General features: G+C 46.2%; 1 protein-coding gene across 1 annotated transcript; it reads left to right on the forward strand.

Annotated features, from left to right (window-relative positions):
- The first annotated feature begins 1,519 nt into the window (after positions 1-1,519).
- On the forward strand, positions 1,520-11,242 carry LOC146183326 (uncharacterized). Its single transcript, XM_084608354.1, has 5 exons — positions 1,520-1,682; positions 1,761-2,003; positions 8,880-9,051; positions 10,087-10,171; positions 11,150-11,242. The coding sequence occupies exons 1-5, from the start codon at positions 1,523-1,525 to the stop codon at positions 11,240-11,242; spliced, it is 753 nt and encodes a 250-aa protein (XP_084464480.1). The 5' UTR covers positions 1,520-1,522.
- Positions 11,243-18,313: the final 7,071 nt, after the last annotated feature.

Here is an 18,313-nt window from a genome sequence, read left to right on the forward strand (position 1 = left end):
TTGCCAAACTCACCATGTGAGGGCACTCTGCAACTACTAGACCTAAAATTCACCATGTAAAACTGCAGGATTGACACCAAATGTCAATGTTATTCATTCAAAGTGGCGCTAACTGTGCCCTTGTCACAGGAAGATTGCATGGCTCTAAATGTCTCCGAAATTGTTTCCTTCCACTTCCTGTTATCAAGCCTCATTTTAAAAATCATTTTGAAATGCGAGCAGTGCTAGTCATAGCATGTGCATTTGAAGGAGCCACAGGTTTGTATTGGTTCAATATTGAAAGCTGTTTTTAATTTTCAGGTGTCTAGCTCAATGGCCGTCATCACAACATGTGAGGAGTGTCACAGCTGTACTTGGTTCAGCCAGCCAAGACAAAAAAACTTTCCATGCGGAAATGTTGCGATTGCCGCAGCGATTCTGTTTGCAGGCTGCAGCCCTACAGGTCCTCTATTTGTTCAACCATGCTGGAGTGGCTTGCTTTAGCAGGCAAACGTATGGCCGCATACAGAGCCGCCTCTTATTTCCAGCAGTGCAGAAGGTGTGTAGATTTTGTGAGCCGAACCTGTGGTGAACTTTTGCATGCATTTCTCAGAAAATGGGTATTTCTGACCAAACAAAAGTCAGAAACAGAAAAATTTCATTTATATTGCAAGCATGTCATAATGCATATGGTGTTGTTCTGTTACCCAAGGTGTGGCCAGAGGAACGGGATGCATTTCTGGACGCCCTGAAAGTGAGAAGCAATGGGGCAAAACTTGCTGGGGACAGCCGAGCAGACTCCCCAAGCTATAGTACTAAATGTGGCACATACTCCTTGCTCGAAACCTCTGACAATAAAATCATTGATGTCCAGCTTGTGCAGGTGAGATCAAACTCTCCTAAGCACCTAACCATTAGTCATACCCATCATTTTTCTTACATGTTAAGATAACTCATCACCTTTACTGGCGTGTGTTCAGCCTAGCAGGCACGTAAGCAGATAAATGTAGAGAAATGAGAGGCTCATTATGGGATGCACACAAAGGGAGGCAACAGCCACTCATGCTTTCTGATTAATTTGAAGTCAAGTAATTATAGAAAGAATTGATGAAAGTATAAGAAAGAACAGCCAGCAGTATGATTAAAAACTACAACGTGTATTGCATTTATTATTTTAGGAAATATGGTGTAAGTATGGCATGTACATGCTAGTATGTTTATAGCCTACGTTTATAGTAATATCTGGAATAAGGCTAGTAGTATGGAAGGAAAAGTCAGTGTTAAAGAAATGTGCAGCAAACCATGCCTCACGACTAAAAGTTAGTTTTTTCATGGTGGCTTTCAAAGCAGATAGTAAAAAAATGTCTGCCACGAATTGTTTGCCGCAGAATTTGTTTTCTGGTGGGCTAGCTGCCACAGCGGTATGTTTAGTGGAACAGGAATCATTTTGTACTAGTCTTTGCTACAGTTTTCTTTCGAGAAGTCTAGCTGTTTATTTAAATGTACAATTTCTTAGTGTACTGAAGTCACTTGCAGTGGTAACATGCAGTTGGAGGGCCTAAAGAGCGCCTCGGCCTCTTTGGATAGCCATGACATTACAATCAATGAAATAGTGACAGATCGTCATCCTCAGGTATGGAAGTACCTTCGGACCAACCGGGTGAAGACGATTCATCTCTTTGATACGTGGCACGTGAGCAAAGGTCAGTTGCAGAAGATTGCACTTAACACAGAGACAACATGCTTTGACACTTTCAGTGACACCCATGTTCTCTTTCCAGGGCTGAGGAAAAAGCTTCTTGCCGCCTCAAATTCCGCAGATTGTGAACTCATTGGGCTGTGGACGAAGTCCATAATCAATCAGCTTTATTTTGCGGCTAGTGCTGGTGCTGGCAGTGGAGACCTGGCTGTCCATGTGTGGCTAAGTCTGCTGAACCACGTGCAGAATAAGCACCAGGACCACGGTGGCCTCTATGACAGGTGCCAGCGTGGCCAACTGCAACCACGAAAGTCGTTTCATTCATGTGCTCTTTCTAAGTATTAACATCATCTTCATTGAATTTAGAATGATATTGCCGCGAAACATTCAAAACTGTATTTGTTGTTTTTTAACAGCCGCCGGCATACAGGCTTATCACTTTGATTCTGGATCGCGTATAGGTTCCGTAATCTTTGTTAATGCTTGATGTCGCGAGTCACACCGTTATCAGTTTCGTTGTAGCGCAAGATGCACCGAGATCTGTCTCGAAGGTTCCGGCCACTCGGGTGTCTTTCCACAATGTTCCAGCCCGTGCTGGTAGCTGCTTGCGACGTTATCTAGATTGTTCTGTGCAGCCTTTAAATTGAGCGTTGACGAGTGTGACGGGCATTCTTTGTCCGACGATCGACGAGCACGTTTGTTTCTTTTGCGGGCGCAAGTCAGCCCAAATAAAGAGCTTCTTTAGTGCAATCATCGACCTTTAATTTGTGTCGTCGACCTCGTCACCACTACGTGACATCTGGTGGAGGTGCTGTCCTTTATCCTTCAAGCGAAGATCCCAGCCTTATTCCTGTCGCCCTGGCAAACCAGCCTACAGGTCACCGAGCCAGCCGCCGACTCCAAGACCTACAACCCGAACATGGTCTGCTGCCTGACCACATTCGATCTCGGAAGGCATCGACGCTGACAATGGCCCAGCCTACAGCACCGGTTGTTTTCGTCCAACCCCGTGAGCCCCCCTGCTTCCATGGACGACTGGATGAATATGCGCGAGATTGGATGGACCTTTTCGACCGTGTGGCAGATTTCAACGGCTGGAACGGCGCTGCGAAACTCAGGCAGGTCTACATTGTTCTTCAAGGACATGCCCGAATTTGGTTTGAAAATCACGAGACTTCTTTCAAGGATTGGGAGATATTCAAAGCACAGTTCTTGATGGCCTTTACAAGTTCTGTCCGAAAAGAAAGAGCTCACGCCCTCCTCCAATCAAGAATTCAACTACCAAACGAGCCCGTCCTGGTCTACGTAGAGGAAATGAAACGCCTGTTTTGCCGCGCCGACCCTAACATGACCGAAGGTGAGAGAGTGAAATTCCTAATACGAGGAGTTAACGAGTCGCTTTTTGCGGGGCTTGTCCGGAACCTGCCGAAAACTGTGGAAGAATTTGAAAGTGAAGCATCAACCATCGAGAAGACGTTGGACACCCGGATGCGCCACTACTAGCGACCACTTCAGCCGGACTGCTCAATCCACTACCCCAGCACACCTACAAGCGGAGAGAACCTTCGGGACCTTATCCGGGAGATCGTGCGAGAGGAGCTCCGCGGACTGATGCCATCATCGCAACAACCGCAGGTGGCGACGCTGGCGGACGTCGGCCGTGAAGAAGTCCAGCAGGCGCTGGGCGTTCCTCAAGCGACGGCTGCGACCGTTCCAGCACACGAGGCAACAGCGATGAACTACGCTGGTGCATTACGTCGCCCTCCGCCCCGACGTGATGACTTTCCTAGCCCTCGCCGCTACTGTCCTGTTCCTGAAAACCGCCCCTTGGCCACCGCCCGCCAAGCCTACCAACGACCAACAAGCCCCAGGAAGTGCGACGCCTGGAGGACATCTAACAACCGACCGCTCTGTTTCCATTGTGGTGAGGCAGGACACATCCTCCGTCACTGCCCGTACTGGCGGATCAGCCTCCGTGGTTTCACCGCTCCACGACCCCGTCCTGGCGAGCGACCACAGGAAATCAATGACTTCCTGCGCAGCTGAGAGCACTCGTCGCCAAGGCGTCTGTCACGCTCCCCATCACCGTACAATGCCCGATGTGCGTCGCCGGGCCGCGGTTACGTGCAAGGAAGGTCTCCTAGCCCCCGTAGGGGAAACTAAAGGCAGCAACCTTTGGAGGTGTGGTTGCTCAACGGCGAAAAACGAACATCCTCCGCCGCAGACGACTACTAACGACGACGCAACCATTTCACCGCCGCTCCACACGACAACATCGACAACACGACCACAGTGCGAGCCGACACCGCTGCCCAGCGAAGTAACAACGGTATGCCCCGGCCTTGACCAGAAGAAACGATGGAGCCGAGATCGGACACTAAGGCCCACGTGCAATGCGAGGACGCGAACAAGTGACCTTGAAGTTGATATCGACGGTCGCAGAGTCACTGCCCTAGTAGACACCGGAGCTGACTATTCAGTAATTAGTGGACAGTTAGCCTCTCAGCTCAGAAAAGTTACCACCGCTTGAGATGGCCCGCTGATTCGCACCGCAGGTGGCAACCTGATTACTCCATCGGGACGATGTGCTGCAAGAATAACCGTAAATGGCCGTACTTACCCCACCACCTTTGCGGTCTTGCAGCAGTGCTCCCGTGACGTTATTTTAGGCATGGATTTCCTAAATGAACATATGGCTATCATCGAGCTGCGATCCAAGCTCATCAAGCTCTCTGCAGACAAAGCCATTCCTGCTACGACGACGTCGACGCAACACATCCCTCTAGATGTCCTCGATGAAGAATTGACCGTCCCGCCCCGATCAAGCATCGTAGTCTGCGTAGGTAGCGCAAACATCGAAACCGCTGAAGGCATCGTCGAAGGAAATATCCAATTGCTCTTAGAACGTGATGTCTGCATCGCAAGAGGCTTCGCGAAATTCCGGAGAGGTCAAGAGCACGTTCTCGTAACAAACTTCACCGAAGAATACCGGCCTCGCAACAAGGGCACGACGTTCGCTATTCTCGACGAATTAGCGGACCTCAAAGATGTATTCGCCCTCCACGACCAAACGCTGGAGGACGCACCGGACCTATTCCGTCAGCCCACATTTGACATCAAACGGCATTGACCCACAACAGGAAAGACCCTTTTCTCAGTCTGCTTCGAAGCTACGGCGAGTGCTTCTCATCGTCATCGAAGGTACGACAAACACCACTGGCCAAGCACCGCATAATAACGGACGAACACGCCCGACCTCTGCGCCGAAGCCTTTATCGTGTATCGCCGCGAGAACGTCAGGCCATTCACGATCAAGTTGAGGAAATGCTGCGTGATGATGTAATCCAGCCATCGAACAGCCCCTGGGCGGCACCAGTCGTTTTGGTGAAGAAGAAAGACGGCACACTTCGCTTCTGCGTTGATTACCGCCGCTTGAATACCATAACGAAGAAGGATGTGTACCCGCTTCCCCGCATCGACGACACTCTCGACCGACTCTGCAATGCAAGGTACTTCTCATCGATGGACCTGAAGAGCCGATATTGGCAAATTGAGGTCGACGAAAAAGATCGCGAGAAGACCGCATTCATCACACCGGACGGTCTTTTTGAGTTCAAGGTGATGCCATTTGGCCTCTGCTCCGCACCAGCCACATTTCAGCGAGTAATGGACACAGTCCTGGCAGGCTTGAAGAAGGAAAATTTGTTTGGTATATTTGGACGACGCTGTTGTCTTCTCGTCAAACTTTGAAGACCACCTAAAATGTACAGACAGTGCTGGAAGCCATCAAGTCATCGGGACTAACGCTAAAAGCACAGAAGTGTCACTTCGCCTAGGAAGAACTCTGGTTCCTAGGTCACATCGTTAGCAAGGACGGAATTCGCCCAGACCCAGAGAAAATAGCTGCAATCGCACAATTCCCACCGCCTGCCGACAAGAAAGCTGTGCGCCGATTCATTGGGCTGTGCGCTTATTATCGACGATTTGTCAGAAACTTTTCGCGGATCGTGAACCGTTGACGCAGCTTACAAAGGCTGACGTACCTTTTAAATGGGAAGCGCCGCAAGAAGCCTTCGACGAACTTAAGCGCCGCCTGTAATGCCCTCCTGTACTTGGCCACTTTGATGAAAACGCTGAGACTGAAATTCACACCGACGCGAGCAGTGTGGGCGTAGGAGCCGTTCTCGTCCAGAAGAGTGCCGGACTGGAGAAAATTATCGCCTACGCTAGCAGGTCTCTCACAAAAGCCGAAGTCAATTACTCGACGACCGAGAAGGAGTGCCTCGCGATCATCTGGGCTACTTCTAAGTTTCGTCCATATTTATAAGACCGACCCTTCAAGGTGGTAAGCGACCATCACGCGCTCTGCTGGCTGACCAATTTGAAAGATCCCTCCGGCCGCCTTGCCAGATGGAGCCTACGACTTCAAGAACTTGACTTGACTGTAGTTTATAAGTCGGGCCGGAAGCATTCCGACTCAGACTGTTTATCATGCGCTCCCGTCGACGCTCCCCCGAAGGACGATGACAACGACGCCTTTTTGGGACCGGTAAGCGCCAGCAGTTTCGCAGAACAGCAGCGATCAGACTCTGAGCTGAAAGCGCTAGCCGATTACTTAGAAGGAAAGACCACTTCCCCTCCTGGTGTGTTCAGGCGACATTTATCATCGTTCACGTTGAGCAATGGCCTCCTCGTGAAGAACTTCGCAACCAACAAGACCGCGCAGCTTCTTGTAGTGCCTAAAAACCTCCGGCAGGAAATTTTGCAGGTGTTGCACGATGAGCCCACAGCAGGCCACCTCGGATTTGCGCGCACGTTGCATCGAATCCAGGAGAAGTACAATTGGCCGCGACTGCCTGCCGAAGTTGCCCACTACGTAAAGACGTGTCGTGAGTGCCAACGACGCAAGACGCCGGCGATCAGATCAGCAGGACAACTAAACCCGATTCCGCCCCCAATCATGTCCTTTCAACAAGTTAGGATGGATCTCCTTGGCCCCTTTCCATCTTCCTCTATGGGTAACAAGTGGATCATCGTGGCCACTGCCTACCTTACCCGTTACGCCGAAGAAGAAGCACTACCCAATGGTACCGCGGCAGTAGTCGCCAAATTTTTTGTCGAACAAATTCTCTTACGACACGGCGCCCCAGAAGTGCTCCTCCCGGACAGGGGAACGGCGTTCACGGCAGAGTTGACGCAAGCCATACTGGAATACAGTCACACAAGCCATCGACGAACAACTGCGTACCATCCCCAGACCAATGGCCTTACTGAGCGCCTGAACAAAACGATCGCGGACATTATCGCTATGTACGTCGACGCTGAACACAAGACCTGGGACGCCATCTTGCCGTACGTGACCTTCGCGTATAACACGGCAGTCCAGGAGACGACCAGAGCGACCCCGTTCAAGCTTGTGTATGGTAGGGAGCCCACGACGACGCTCGACGCAATGTTACCGCCCGTAACCAACGAGGACAACCTCGACGTCGCCGCCTACCTGCAGCGTGCAGAGGAAGCCCGACGACTCGCACGGCTGCATATTAAAGACCAAGAGCGCACCGACAGCCGACGATACAACTTACGACGGCGCCACGCAGAGTACTATCCAGGAGACCAAGTGTGGGTTTGGACATCAATTCGCCGTCGCGGACTTATTGAAAAGTTGTTGCGTCGATACTTTGGGCCGTACAAAATCATTCGCCGCATCGGACCACTGGACTATGAAGTCATTCCCGACGGAACATCAGCATCGCAACGGCGACGCGCACTCCCAGAAATTGTAAATGTTGTACGACTGAAGCCTTATTACGCGCGTTAAGGAGTCTGTGGTGTTTGAACTTTGCAGTGTTTATGTTTAAATTTCTTTGTTTTAGAACATCGAGGCGATGTTTTCTTTAAGGGGGAGTAATGCGATGTATGGATGCGAGAGTTGGACTGTTAAAAAGGCTGACCGCCGAAGAATTGACGCGTTTCAACTGTGGTGCTGGCGAAGACTCTTGAGAGTTCCTTGGACTGCCAGAAGACCAAATCAGTCAATATTGTCGACCATAAACCCTGACTGCTCACTGGAGGGTCAAATTCTAAAGTTAAAGCTCAGCTACTTTGGTCATCTGATGAGAAGAGAGGAGTCGCTGGAGAAAGATTTGATGTTGGGAAAGGTTGAGGGTTGCCGGAGAAGGGGTAGGCAGCGAACGCGATGGTTAGATGGCATCCTCGAGGCACTGCAGATGAAGTTATGTGATGTTAGGAAGATAGTGAGAGACCGGAAAGCGTGGCGTGACATGGTCAATAGGGTCACGAAGAGTCGGACACGACTGAACGACTGAACTGAAACTGAAATGCCACGAGACCTTCAAAACTGCATTTGTTGTTTTTTAACAGCCGCCGGCATACAGGCTTATCACTCTGATTCTGGATCGCGTATCAGTTCCTTAATCTTTGTTTGTTAATGCTCGATGTCGCGAGTCACACCTTTATCAGTTTCGTTGTAGCGCAAGATGCACCGAGATCTATCTCGAAGATTCCGACCACTCGTGTGTCTTTCCACAATGTTCCAGCCCGTACTGGTAGCTGCTTGCGACGTTATCTAGATTGTTCTGTGCAGCCTTCAAATTGAGCGTTGACGAGTGTGACGGGCATTCTTTGTCCGACGATCAACGAGCACCTTTGTTTCTATCGCCGCCGCCGAGTTGCTTAGTTCTTTTGCGGGCGCAAGTCAGCCCAAATAAAGAGTTTCTTTAGTGCAGTCATCGACCTTTCATTTGTGTCGTCGACCTCGTCACCACTACGTAACAATATTGAACAGCTGAATTGTTTGTTATAAATTAAATAGATGCCTAGTTATGTGTTGCAATGGTTCATGGTTCATGAAAGATTGAATCACTAATCTCTGAATTTGTTAGTTATTGATTTAACATACAGAAAGTTTAACAAGGCCGAGAGAAAAGAACCTTGAAATATAGACTAATTTCAAACATTATTACTTGTCATGGTGTTGAAGTGTTAATATGCATTGAGCATTTCTTGTATTTTATCTGAGCGGAAGTGTGCCCTTTACAGTCATAAATGAACCTATGTAGAGGCACACTACTCAGTTATGAAAACAGACATTTAGCTTGTTTTTTTGTGGTGATGCAAGCTTCCTTGCAGTTTCTTGGTACTCAGATCTGTCTTGTTCTTATTGCACATATTGTTTCAGACTCAGATGCATTTAACAAACTTTGCCGCCTCTTGAACTGCAAGCGTCTCCTGAATGACATTCGGCAGTTGTCAGTGCACCAGCAAACATTTGGTGTGAAATCGTTTCATGCAGTCATCAAATGGTTTGCCCCAAAGGCTTATGCCTTTTCATATCATGGAATGCAAGCAAGGTGGGTCTGCTCAATCAAGGTCCAGCTGCCTTTCACGCCTTGGCTAACATTAATTCTTTGTAATTATTACAGTTCCAACTGTGGCCTCATGATCTATAGCAAAAGAATGCTCTCTGCACTATTTCCAACCTGCCACACCAATTAGCAGTGCTAAGAAAGTGGGCCACATATGTCCCCTAATGCAGTAGGCAAAAAAGTTGGGCAAAAATAACTGCTGGCTCTCCTAAAGGGAAAGGTATTTATTGCAGTGAAATGAAGGAGGCTGTCCTCTAACCAATAGTTTTCTTAGTGTTTAAACCATTAGTTTCTATTTTGAAACATGTTTTGTTTGTTTCTGCATCTTGTCTTTGTCACCTGTAACACTCGTGGTTGGTGTATGCTTCAAGTTCAGCTTCCTTACACATCACTTTATTTTTCAGGCAAGTGTTTAGTATTATTAGGCTCTGTTAGGGACATATTGATGGGAATGGTATAACGCAGTTCTCAGCCATGAATGTGTTGTGGACCTCTTGAATAACATGAGGAGGGGGGTTAAGTGGCATCTGGTGCTTTCATTTTGTGCAGAGTGCTGTTACAGTTCCACGAGCAGGCCGCGGAGTTCCGATTGAGCCAAAGTTAAACAAACCTCTAGAAAGCCCTTAAAAATTGAATTTTACTGTGAATCGGATGCCTCTGTCTACAGCGCATCCTGATTTATATCCTGCACTTTATGGTCTGCATGAGGTGCTTCAATGCAGTTTTCAGGTGTGGGTGTTGTGGCTCCATCAAGCTACCTTGCCAAAATGGCCTCAGCAGTGTAATGGTTCTAAGAGGCTTGTGCCTAAAAACCTTGTTGGTGACAATTGTCATGCCACAGCAACAACATAAAACAGGCAGCTTGTTCAAAAGAACATGATGAAATATGCATTTTGTTGCCTTTATTTTCTTCCTTTTGTTCTTTTTCCTCTGAATGTTGCCATTTCATTTGTAATTATATATTGTTGCCCTATCTCCGCTTGGAACTTAGACAACGGTGCATTATATGACACTTTATAGGACTGCCCTGTCGGCTCTACATTATAATGAGAATGCCGGCAACAGTCACTCGGTGACAAAAAGTGGAGAGCAGCGATCAGCGGAGGTATCCAAAAGCGTGGAAAGGGGAGGTCGCCGTGTGCCTTATCAAGGAAGCACGTACTTATGGTTTGTAGAGTATTTCTTCTCAGTTTGCCATGCTTGAATAAGATAAATGTTTTATAAACGTATTACATATTACACTTCCTTTCATTGTGCACATTACTGAGCACTAGCAGAAGATTGGAAAATTGGCAAAGATAGTGAGTACAATTGTTTTGTCTACTGCGCCTGAGACTGAAGGATTAAATCGCGTTGAAGACAATTGCACTTGTTTTATAAACGTATTACATATTACACTTCCTTTCATGGTACACATTACTGTGCACTAGCAGAAGATTGGGAAATTGGCAAAGATAGTGAGTACAATTGTTTTGTCTACTGCGCCTGAGACTGAAGGATTAAATCGCGTTGATGAGAATTGCACTTCAAAATAAAAAAAAATTAAAATGCCTCTCCGCTGTGCATATCAGTTCATGCGCATAAAATGCACCCGATTAATTATTTTTTGTGATTGAAGAATAATCTGGAGCCTTCCTCAATGGCATCACTCATGGTCTATACATAGCCTAAACACAACCTGAAACTTGACTGACCATGCTAGTAACTTATTGTGTAAGTTTAACTAGGTTAACTTCAATAACTATCAAATAGCATTGCTCTCTATATGCATGCTCGCCAAAAAAGTAATGCACACCTTTTCTCCCTCACAGGTCATTATGCGGGATGTAATCTTTTTTTGAAAGCAGGTTTTGGCTCTCATTTTGATGCTGAGGTAAACATGACCCAGGAGGCTGTGATGCTTTTCAACTCTAGCCTAGTTGGCTAGTGCGCACAGTATCTGGAGGGGCCATGATCATTAATTGATAATTAATTGCGCGACCCGAAGCCAGTAAAGGAAGTAACTGTAAGACTGACTAATTGGTTTATGCTTCCAGTTTATTCTGCTTGCTCAAAACATTTGTGTCTTTATGTGCTCTTGCAGGGTATGTGGGTCGCCTCCTGTGTGCTGTGCATTAAGAAATGGACTCAAACAGCCAGGCTGCTGTCCCCGCCACCTCCCTTCACAAGTTCTTAGGAGGTCATTAACATATCAGATCTCGTGGAAGCGCGCAGGTAACGTTATGAACTACATGACCGCCAAATGCCTAGCACATCTGAGTGAACCTTATTTGCAAACGATGAGTGTCGGCTTCTGTTAAAAGGAATGCAGACACCTAACTTTAGTTGCATATGTTTTCTTTTCTGTAATGATGCATAGCATGTTACTAGTGTACGTGGTTCACCGCATGATACGCTCTTCGTGTTGCTAAACAACCTATAAGTTAATTTTCGTTTCTTGTAATGCTTCAGTTTAAATGACCAAATGATAGCCCAGATGTCAAAAGTAGGTTTCTGTGCATGAAAAATTACAGTATAATTACTGATATATTGTTCATTGTCATTCTATGAAGCTAACAGGCATGTTGCAGTGAATTGAAATAATGACAGGGGAATGCTTATGTTGAAGTTTTTTCTATGCCTCACATAGCCAGATCAAGCAGTCTGTTAGGGACAAAGTTGCATGCTTGCTATTAAGGTGTTCCTGTGTAATGACAGCCTCTCACCTGGTGCCGGTGTTGCAGTGGGTCATTCAAGAACAATACGATGGCGCTCATGCCCCTTACCTCGTCCCTTTCAATGCTCATGTGCCCTACACCGCAGTTCTAGCATTTTATGGCCAGCCTACACCTACTGTGTAGGCCCACATTTCGCTTTCCTAAAGCTGTGGTATGTCCCTTAGCAGCAGATCCTCACTTCGCCTCTTACCATAACTGATATACCTGTGGAGCAATGGAAAGTGTCTTGCGTCCATTATCAGCGCCATTTCTACCTCGCCAACCGCTGCAGCAAACATCACCTTTAGCTTTCTGAGATGACCATCTTTACCAAGTAACAATATGCCCGATAGTTGCCAGCAGCTACTTGCATTTCTCCGGCATTTACTTTTCTCTTCCTTCTTTATGGGCATCAGCCATTCCCTAGAATGGACATAATTTTACCATACACTCCTGATAACAAGTGCATGCCCCTTTCAGAGGCAGCCATATGTGCCAAAGTATGTTGCTAGCTAGCCCGCTCTTTTACCCAGTGGTGTCGCTAGGGTCAACCACACCCGGTTCTGAGGCACGGCTCACCCCCCCCCCCCCCCCTTCCCTTGTTTTAGGCACCGAATCGCAACTTCCTTTCTACCTGTTCAGTCCTGATGGTTTGCTGCAAAGCCAAGTTTGCTCTGCACCTAGCCACGCAGTGCGAGTGATGTGGCTTTTTTTTTAAACTTGGACGCAGCGATCGTGCCCCACGATTGACAATTTAGCAAAACATCACATCAAAGGCACATATTTCTGAAAAACGCAGAAACACTAGCACGTGTAAGAAGTGAGTAAATTCCCTGAGCAAGCGGCTTAAGACAGGTGATTGCCCATTATGAGACCACACGTTGTAGGTAGGTCCCAAGCAGAGCCCTTTATATGCGATATATGCATTGGTGAAAGCCTTTTACTTTGCATTCTCAACATTTAGCTTTTGTCCTCTCGTTTCCCCCAAAAGGTGCAAGCTGACTTCTGTATTCAGACTGCAGTCATCAACAAGCATTGATGCCATACAAACAGGAAATATTGAGCGCGAAAAGGTTTTTAGAGTTGGGAGATGGTGGGCGTCTCCGGGCTCATTTTCTTTTTACCGCTTTGAGTTGCATTTCTCATTTTAACAATGAATTCGCCTTTTTCGGAAAAAGAAGCAAAGAACCACAAAATGCACTACGTTAGCACTCTTGGGTACATTCACTACTAATTCCCCTTTTAAAGCACCTGGCCTCACTAAAGGTGACCTCCTTGCCCTCCTTCTAACTTTTTTTTGGTTAGCGCGTAGTGATGAGACTTGCCATTCCACTGAGAAACAGGCATTCCATGCCTTTCAGCGTTTTGAAAGTGTGAGGCAGTTGTGTGACTCGGCCAAAGATCGAAGGAGGTCCGCCATTGTTGGTGTTTGTACTGCCACTTCGTCATACAAGGATGCTATGGGCATAACATACTTACGCTTCACATTCTTTGTTGCCTCTCGTTGTTCAATTAATTCTGCCAACATATTCAGCTGTACAAATTCTTGTAGAATAGGGATGGGGTTACATATTGGTAAATCTGTGGTGGTTCGCATTGCATTTCTATTTATTATTTTTAATTCCGCTTACTGCCACCTCGTGAGTTTTTGTAATTGTGCCTGGTATAGTATCCTCGGCTATAGCACCAACTGTACAAGACGTCTTGCCATGTCCGCTCGAGCTCCTCCTCTCCTAGACAAATGCGTTTTATCAAGTTGAGGGAAGTCGCAGCCACTTTTTTCATTTATGGAGCCATTGTGTTTCTTTGCCGGATTTGGCAATTTCTAGGCCAAGAACTCTGAACTCGTCAACCTCTTGCAGTGCCTGATTTCCATCCTTTAGGGTGACGCATTGCGTTGCCAATTGTTTTCTTCCATTCTTGCTTGTAACATGAATGTAGCTGGACTTTTAGGTGACAATTCCAGACCTGCATCTTGGACGTACTCATCTATAGCATGTAAAGCCTCTTGTAGATGCAGCTTCTGTCTCTCAAGTTGTTTATGAGCAGACCAAATCGTGACATCATCTCGTACATCATGAACCACACTTCTGATATTTCAGCTAATTTCCACGCCAATGGGATCATCATCAGCCTAACTATACCCACTGCAGGGCTCAGGTCTTTCCCATATTACTCCAATTAACCCTATACTGTGCTAGCAGCATCCACTTGACCCCTGCGAACTATTTAACCCCATCCGCCCACCTAACTTTCTGCCGCCCCCTGCTACGCTTTCCTTTTCTTGGAATCCAGTTCGTTACCCTAAGCGACGATCGGTTATCCTCTCTTCGCACTACATATCCTGCCCATGCCCATTTCTTCTTAATTTCCACTAGAATGCCAGTAACTTGAGTTATTTCGCTGACCCACTCTGCACACTTCCTAACTCTTAGTGTTACCCCTACCATTATTCGTTCCATAGCCCTCTAGGTTGTGCTCAACTTAAGTAGAACCCTCTTGATTAGCCTCAACGTTTCAGCCCCATAAGTGAGTACAGGTAGGATGCAACTGTTGTATACGTTCGTCTTGAGCGATACCGGTAAGCTGCTAATCATAATCTGCGAGTGCTTGCCAAATGGGCTCCATCCCAATTCTAATCTTCTTGTTATTTCCTTTTCATGGTCCAGATGTGCGGTTACTACCTGTCTTATGTAGACATTCGCCTACTACTTCCAGTGCTTCGCTACATAACGTTAGCTGCTGTTCCTTCCTGAGGCTGTTGAGCATTACCTTAGTCTTCTGTATATTGATTTTTAATCCTACCTTTCTACTTTTCGTGTCTAGGCCATCAATCATTATTTGCAGTTCATCCCCCGAGTTACTTAGCAAGGCAATGTCATCAGCAAATCGCAGACTAGTGAGGTATTCTCCATCTACCCTTATCCCTAACTGCTCCCATTCCAAGGCTCTGAATATTTCCTCTAAGCTAGCTGTGAATAGTACTGTGGAGATCGTGTCTTCTTGCCTAACACCTTTCTTAATGAGAAATTTGTTACTTTCTTTATGCAGAACTATGGCTGCTGTGCAGCCACTATATATATTTTCCAGCACTTTCATGTACGTATCGTCTACCCCCTAATTTCGCAATGCCTGCATCACCGCCGAGGTTTCAACTGAGTCCAATGCTTTTTCGTAATCAATGAATGTTATGTATAAGGGCTGGTTATATTACGAGCATTTTTCAATCACCTGGTTAATGGTATGGATATGGTCGATAGTAGAGTACCGTTTCCGAAAACCTGCTTGATCCTTTGCTTGATTGCAGTCTAAGGTTGTCCTCATTCTATTAGCAATTACCTTAGTAAATACCTTATACGTAACAGAGAGTAAGCTGATTGGTCTGTAATTTTTAAGGTCCTTAGAGTCCCCTTTCTTATGAATGTGGATAATGTTTGCATTCTTCCAGGGTTCCGGTACCGTCGATGACACCAGGAACTGTGTATACTGGGTTGTCAGTTTTTTTAGCATGATATCCCCCCCCCCCCGTCCTTCAACAAATCTGTAGTTATCTGGTCCTCTCCAGCTGATTTCCCCCTTTTCATACTTTCTAGTGCTTTCTTGATCTCGTCCCTCGTCACTGGTGGAACGTCTGACTTTTTCCCCACCGCCAATCTCGTCACGGTCCTGGCTACTCTAGAGATCTGTACAGAACTCCTCGGCTCTTTGACTATCTTTTCCATATTCGTGATGACATTGCCCGCCTTGTCCCTTATCGCATACATCTGGTTTTTGCCTATACCCAATTTCTTCTTTACCGCTTTAAGGCTTCCCCCGTTCTTTACAGCATGCTCAATTTTCTCCATGTCATACTTCCTTATATCGGCCACTTTGCGCTTATTGATTAGCTTTGATATCTGGGCAAATTCTATCTGGTCTGTTGGATTGGACGCTTTCATACTCTGGCGTTTCTTAATCAAATCTTTCTTCTCCTTAGACAGCTTACCGGTATCCTCTCTATCATTCCACCTACTTCTACAGCGCACTCAGTAATGATATCTCTGAAATTATTGTTCATTGCTTCCACAGGGTAATGTTGCCATCCTCAGTTAGAGCTGAATATCTATTCTGTAGCGAGATCCTGAACTCTTCTGCCCTCCCCCTCACCGCTAATTCGTTGATGGATTTCTTTCTTACTAATCTGTTGCGTTTCTTTATCAGATTTATGCTTATTCGGGACCTCACCATCCTGTGGTCACTGCATTGCACTTTCCCGATTACCTCTACATCTTGCATAACTGCGTGGGTTTAACACAATATAAAGTCAATTTCATTTTTAGTCTCCCCGTTAGGACTTTTCCATATCTATTTCCTGTTCTTCCGTTTGCTGAAGAAGGTATTCATGATTCTTAAGTTATTGCGCTCTTTCAAACTCAACTAGTAACTCCTCCTGCTATTCCTAGAACCAATGCCATAGTCACCTACTGCCTGGTCTCCTGCCTGCGTTTTCCCTTCCTTGGCATTGAAGTCGCCCATTAGTACAGTATACTACGTCTTTGCTTTTCGCATTGCCGATTCTGCATCTTCATAGAAGCTTTCAACTGCCTGTTCATCATAACTACATGTAGGTGCATAGGCCTGTACAACCTTCAGTTTATACTGCTTATTAAGTCCATTTACGATGCCTTCCACCCTCTCATTAATACTATAGAATTCATCTATGTTACCCGCTCTCTACTTATTGACAAGGAAACTTACTCCTAGATCTCGCCTCTTCGATAAACCTCGATAACACAGTACATGCCGATCCTTCAGTACAGTATATGCCTCATTCGGCCTCCTAACCTCACTAAGCCCTATGACATCCCATTTCATACCCTCTAGTTCCTCTAACAGCACTGCTAAACTAGCTTCACTAGCTAGGGTTCTAGCATTAAACGTTGCCAGGGTTAGTTTCCAATGGCAGCCTGTCCAGCGGAGCCAGAAATTCGTAGCACTCTCTGCTAAGAAAGATCAGTGCCATTTTGAATAGCAAAGGTGCTACCAAAGGTGCTGCCCTTGTGGCAAGCTTCTGTTCGAGATGTACTAATTGCAAATTCATTTTTCATTTATCCACATAGAATATGTCCTGTCCTTAAGCAGATTATGTACTGCTTTTATGACCTGAAAGGAATGCCCGTACATCCCATGTTGCTAAGAATCTTGGCATGTAACACGTTGTCGTCCTGTCCTTAAGCAGATTATGTACTGCTTTTATGGCCTGTAAGGGAATCCCGTACATTCCATGTTGCTAAGAATCTTGGCATGTAACACGTTGTCGTATGCCTTCGCCACGTCGATAGCCACTACAGTGTGTACAAGGTGGCTATAAGGCGACACGTGTATGACCTCTTCAGCCTGCATAGCCAGTCCATTTTATGTGCCAAGCATGGTATTTTTGATTACTTTCCAACCACCATGACAGGTGGGTAGCTATCATCTTTTCATAAATCTTCTAATTTGTGTGTGTTAGCGAGATAGGCCGCAAAGATTCTAGTCTTGTGGGAGGTTTCCCAGCCTTTTGTATTTGGACCACCACCGAGTGTTTTCAGCCTAGTGGAATCTCTCCTCCTTGCCATGCCTCACTTACCACATCCAACAAGCTGTCAAATGCGGTTCCTTCTAAATTCTTGAAGATTTCATAAGGAACATCGTCATGTCCAGGCGCAGTTTTACCATTCGCTTCTTCTATATAAGCCAATAACTCCAATTTGGTAAATGGTGATGTTATTCCTGTTTTATCAATCATCTCCACTGTACCGTCTGGTGAGTGTGTTTGTGTTACAGACAGTGTAGCGACTCCTGGATGATTTAGAAGTGTAAATTTCATTTCTGTGAAGGCAGTGTAAACTTCATCACCCCTTTTAGAATCAGAATCATATCCCCATACAGTGTGCGGAGCGTTAAAATCTCCACCGATTAGTATCGCAATTCCAGGGTATGACGAATATGCTTAACCCATATCTAAGATTAAGTACTGTGTTTCTTGGACAAGCGTATAAAGGACTAATATCAGGGGCGTTTTGTTTGGATGCGTGAGTACAGCAACTACTTCCTGCTGATTGTTGCACCACTTGCTCAAGTCAAGTGGCGTTTAGGGAATGTTGGCCCTAATATAGACTGCAGTTGTTCCTGGCATTTCGGACTCTACTCTTGCTCGGTTATAAGGGATAGACGGACACTGGTACCCTATTTATCCTGTTATTGAATATAACTTATTATGTTTCTGTATCAAGAACGCCCATGAATGCAGCTTGCCGTACAATAATTTTGTCTTCATTTCCCCAAACTTTATTAGAGAGTCCTCTGCAGTTCCATTGTGTTATGTCTTCTCAATTGTTTCGGCTATTTCTATCCATGATGTATGCTGCTCTGAATGAGGTGTGCCAGTTGTGTGTGTTCAGTACTGCCTCCCATATTGTTGTGTTAGCGGCAGGTTTACAATTCGGAGCATCCTCTAACCTTGCTGTCGTACTGCCTGCAAGCATATGAGTACTGTGATCATGTGCTTAGCTCATGCAGGTGTTTTCAGA

This window comes from Amblyomma maculatum, chromosome 7, assembly GCF_055883805.1.
Source record: "Amblyomma maculatum isolate TAMU_Amacu chromosome 7, ASM5588380v1, whole genome shotgun sequence".
In the NCBI taxonomy this organism is placed as follows: Eukaryota; Metazoa; Arthropoda; class Arachnida; order Ixodida; family Ixodidae; genus Amblyomma; species Amblyomma maculatum.

What these genes read in the sequence shown, in the direction of transcription:
- LOC146183326 (XM_084608354.1), top strand. Translation starts at nt 1,523, where the DNA reads ATGCAGTTGGAGGGCCTAAAGAGCGCCTCGGCCTCTTTGGATAGCCAT. An exon ending in TACGTGGCACGTGAGCAAAG is followed by an intron (nt 1,683 to 1,760) that starts GTCAGTTGCAGA and finishes TTCTCTTTCCAG; the next exon opens with GGCTGAGGAAAAAGCTTCTT. An exon ending in TATCATGGAATGCAAGCAAG is followed by an intron (nt 9,052 to 10,086) that starts GTGGGTCTGCTC and finishes GACACTTTATAG; the next exon opens with GACTGCCCTGTCGGCTCTAC.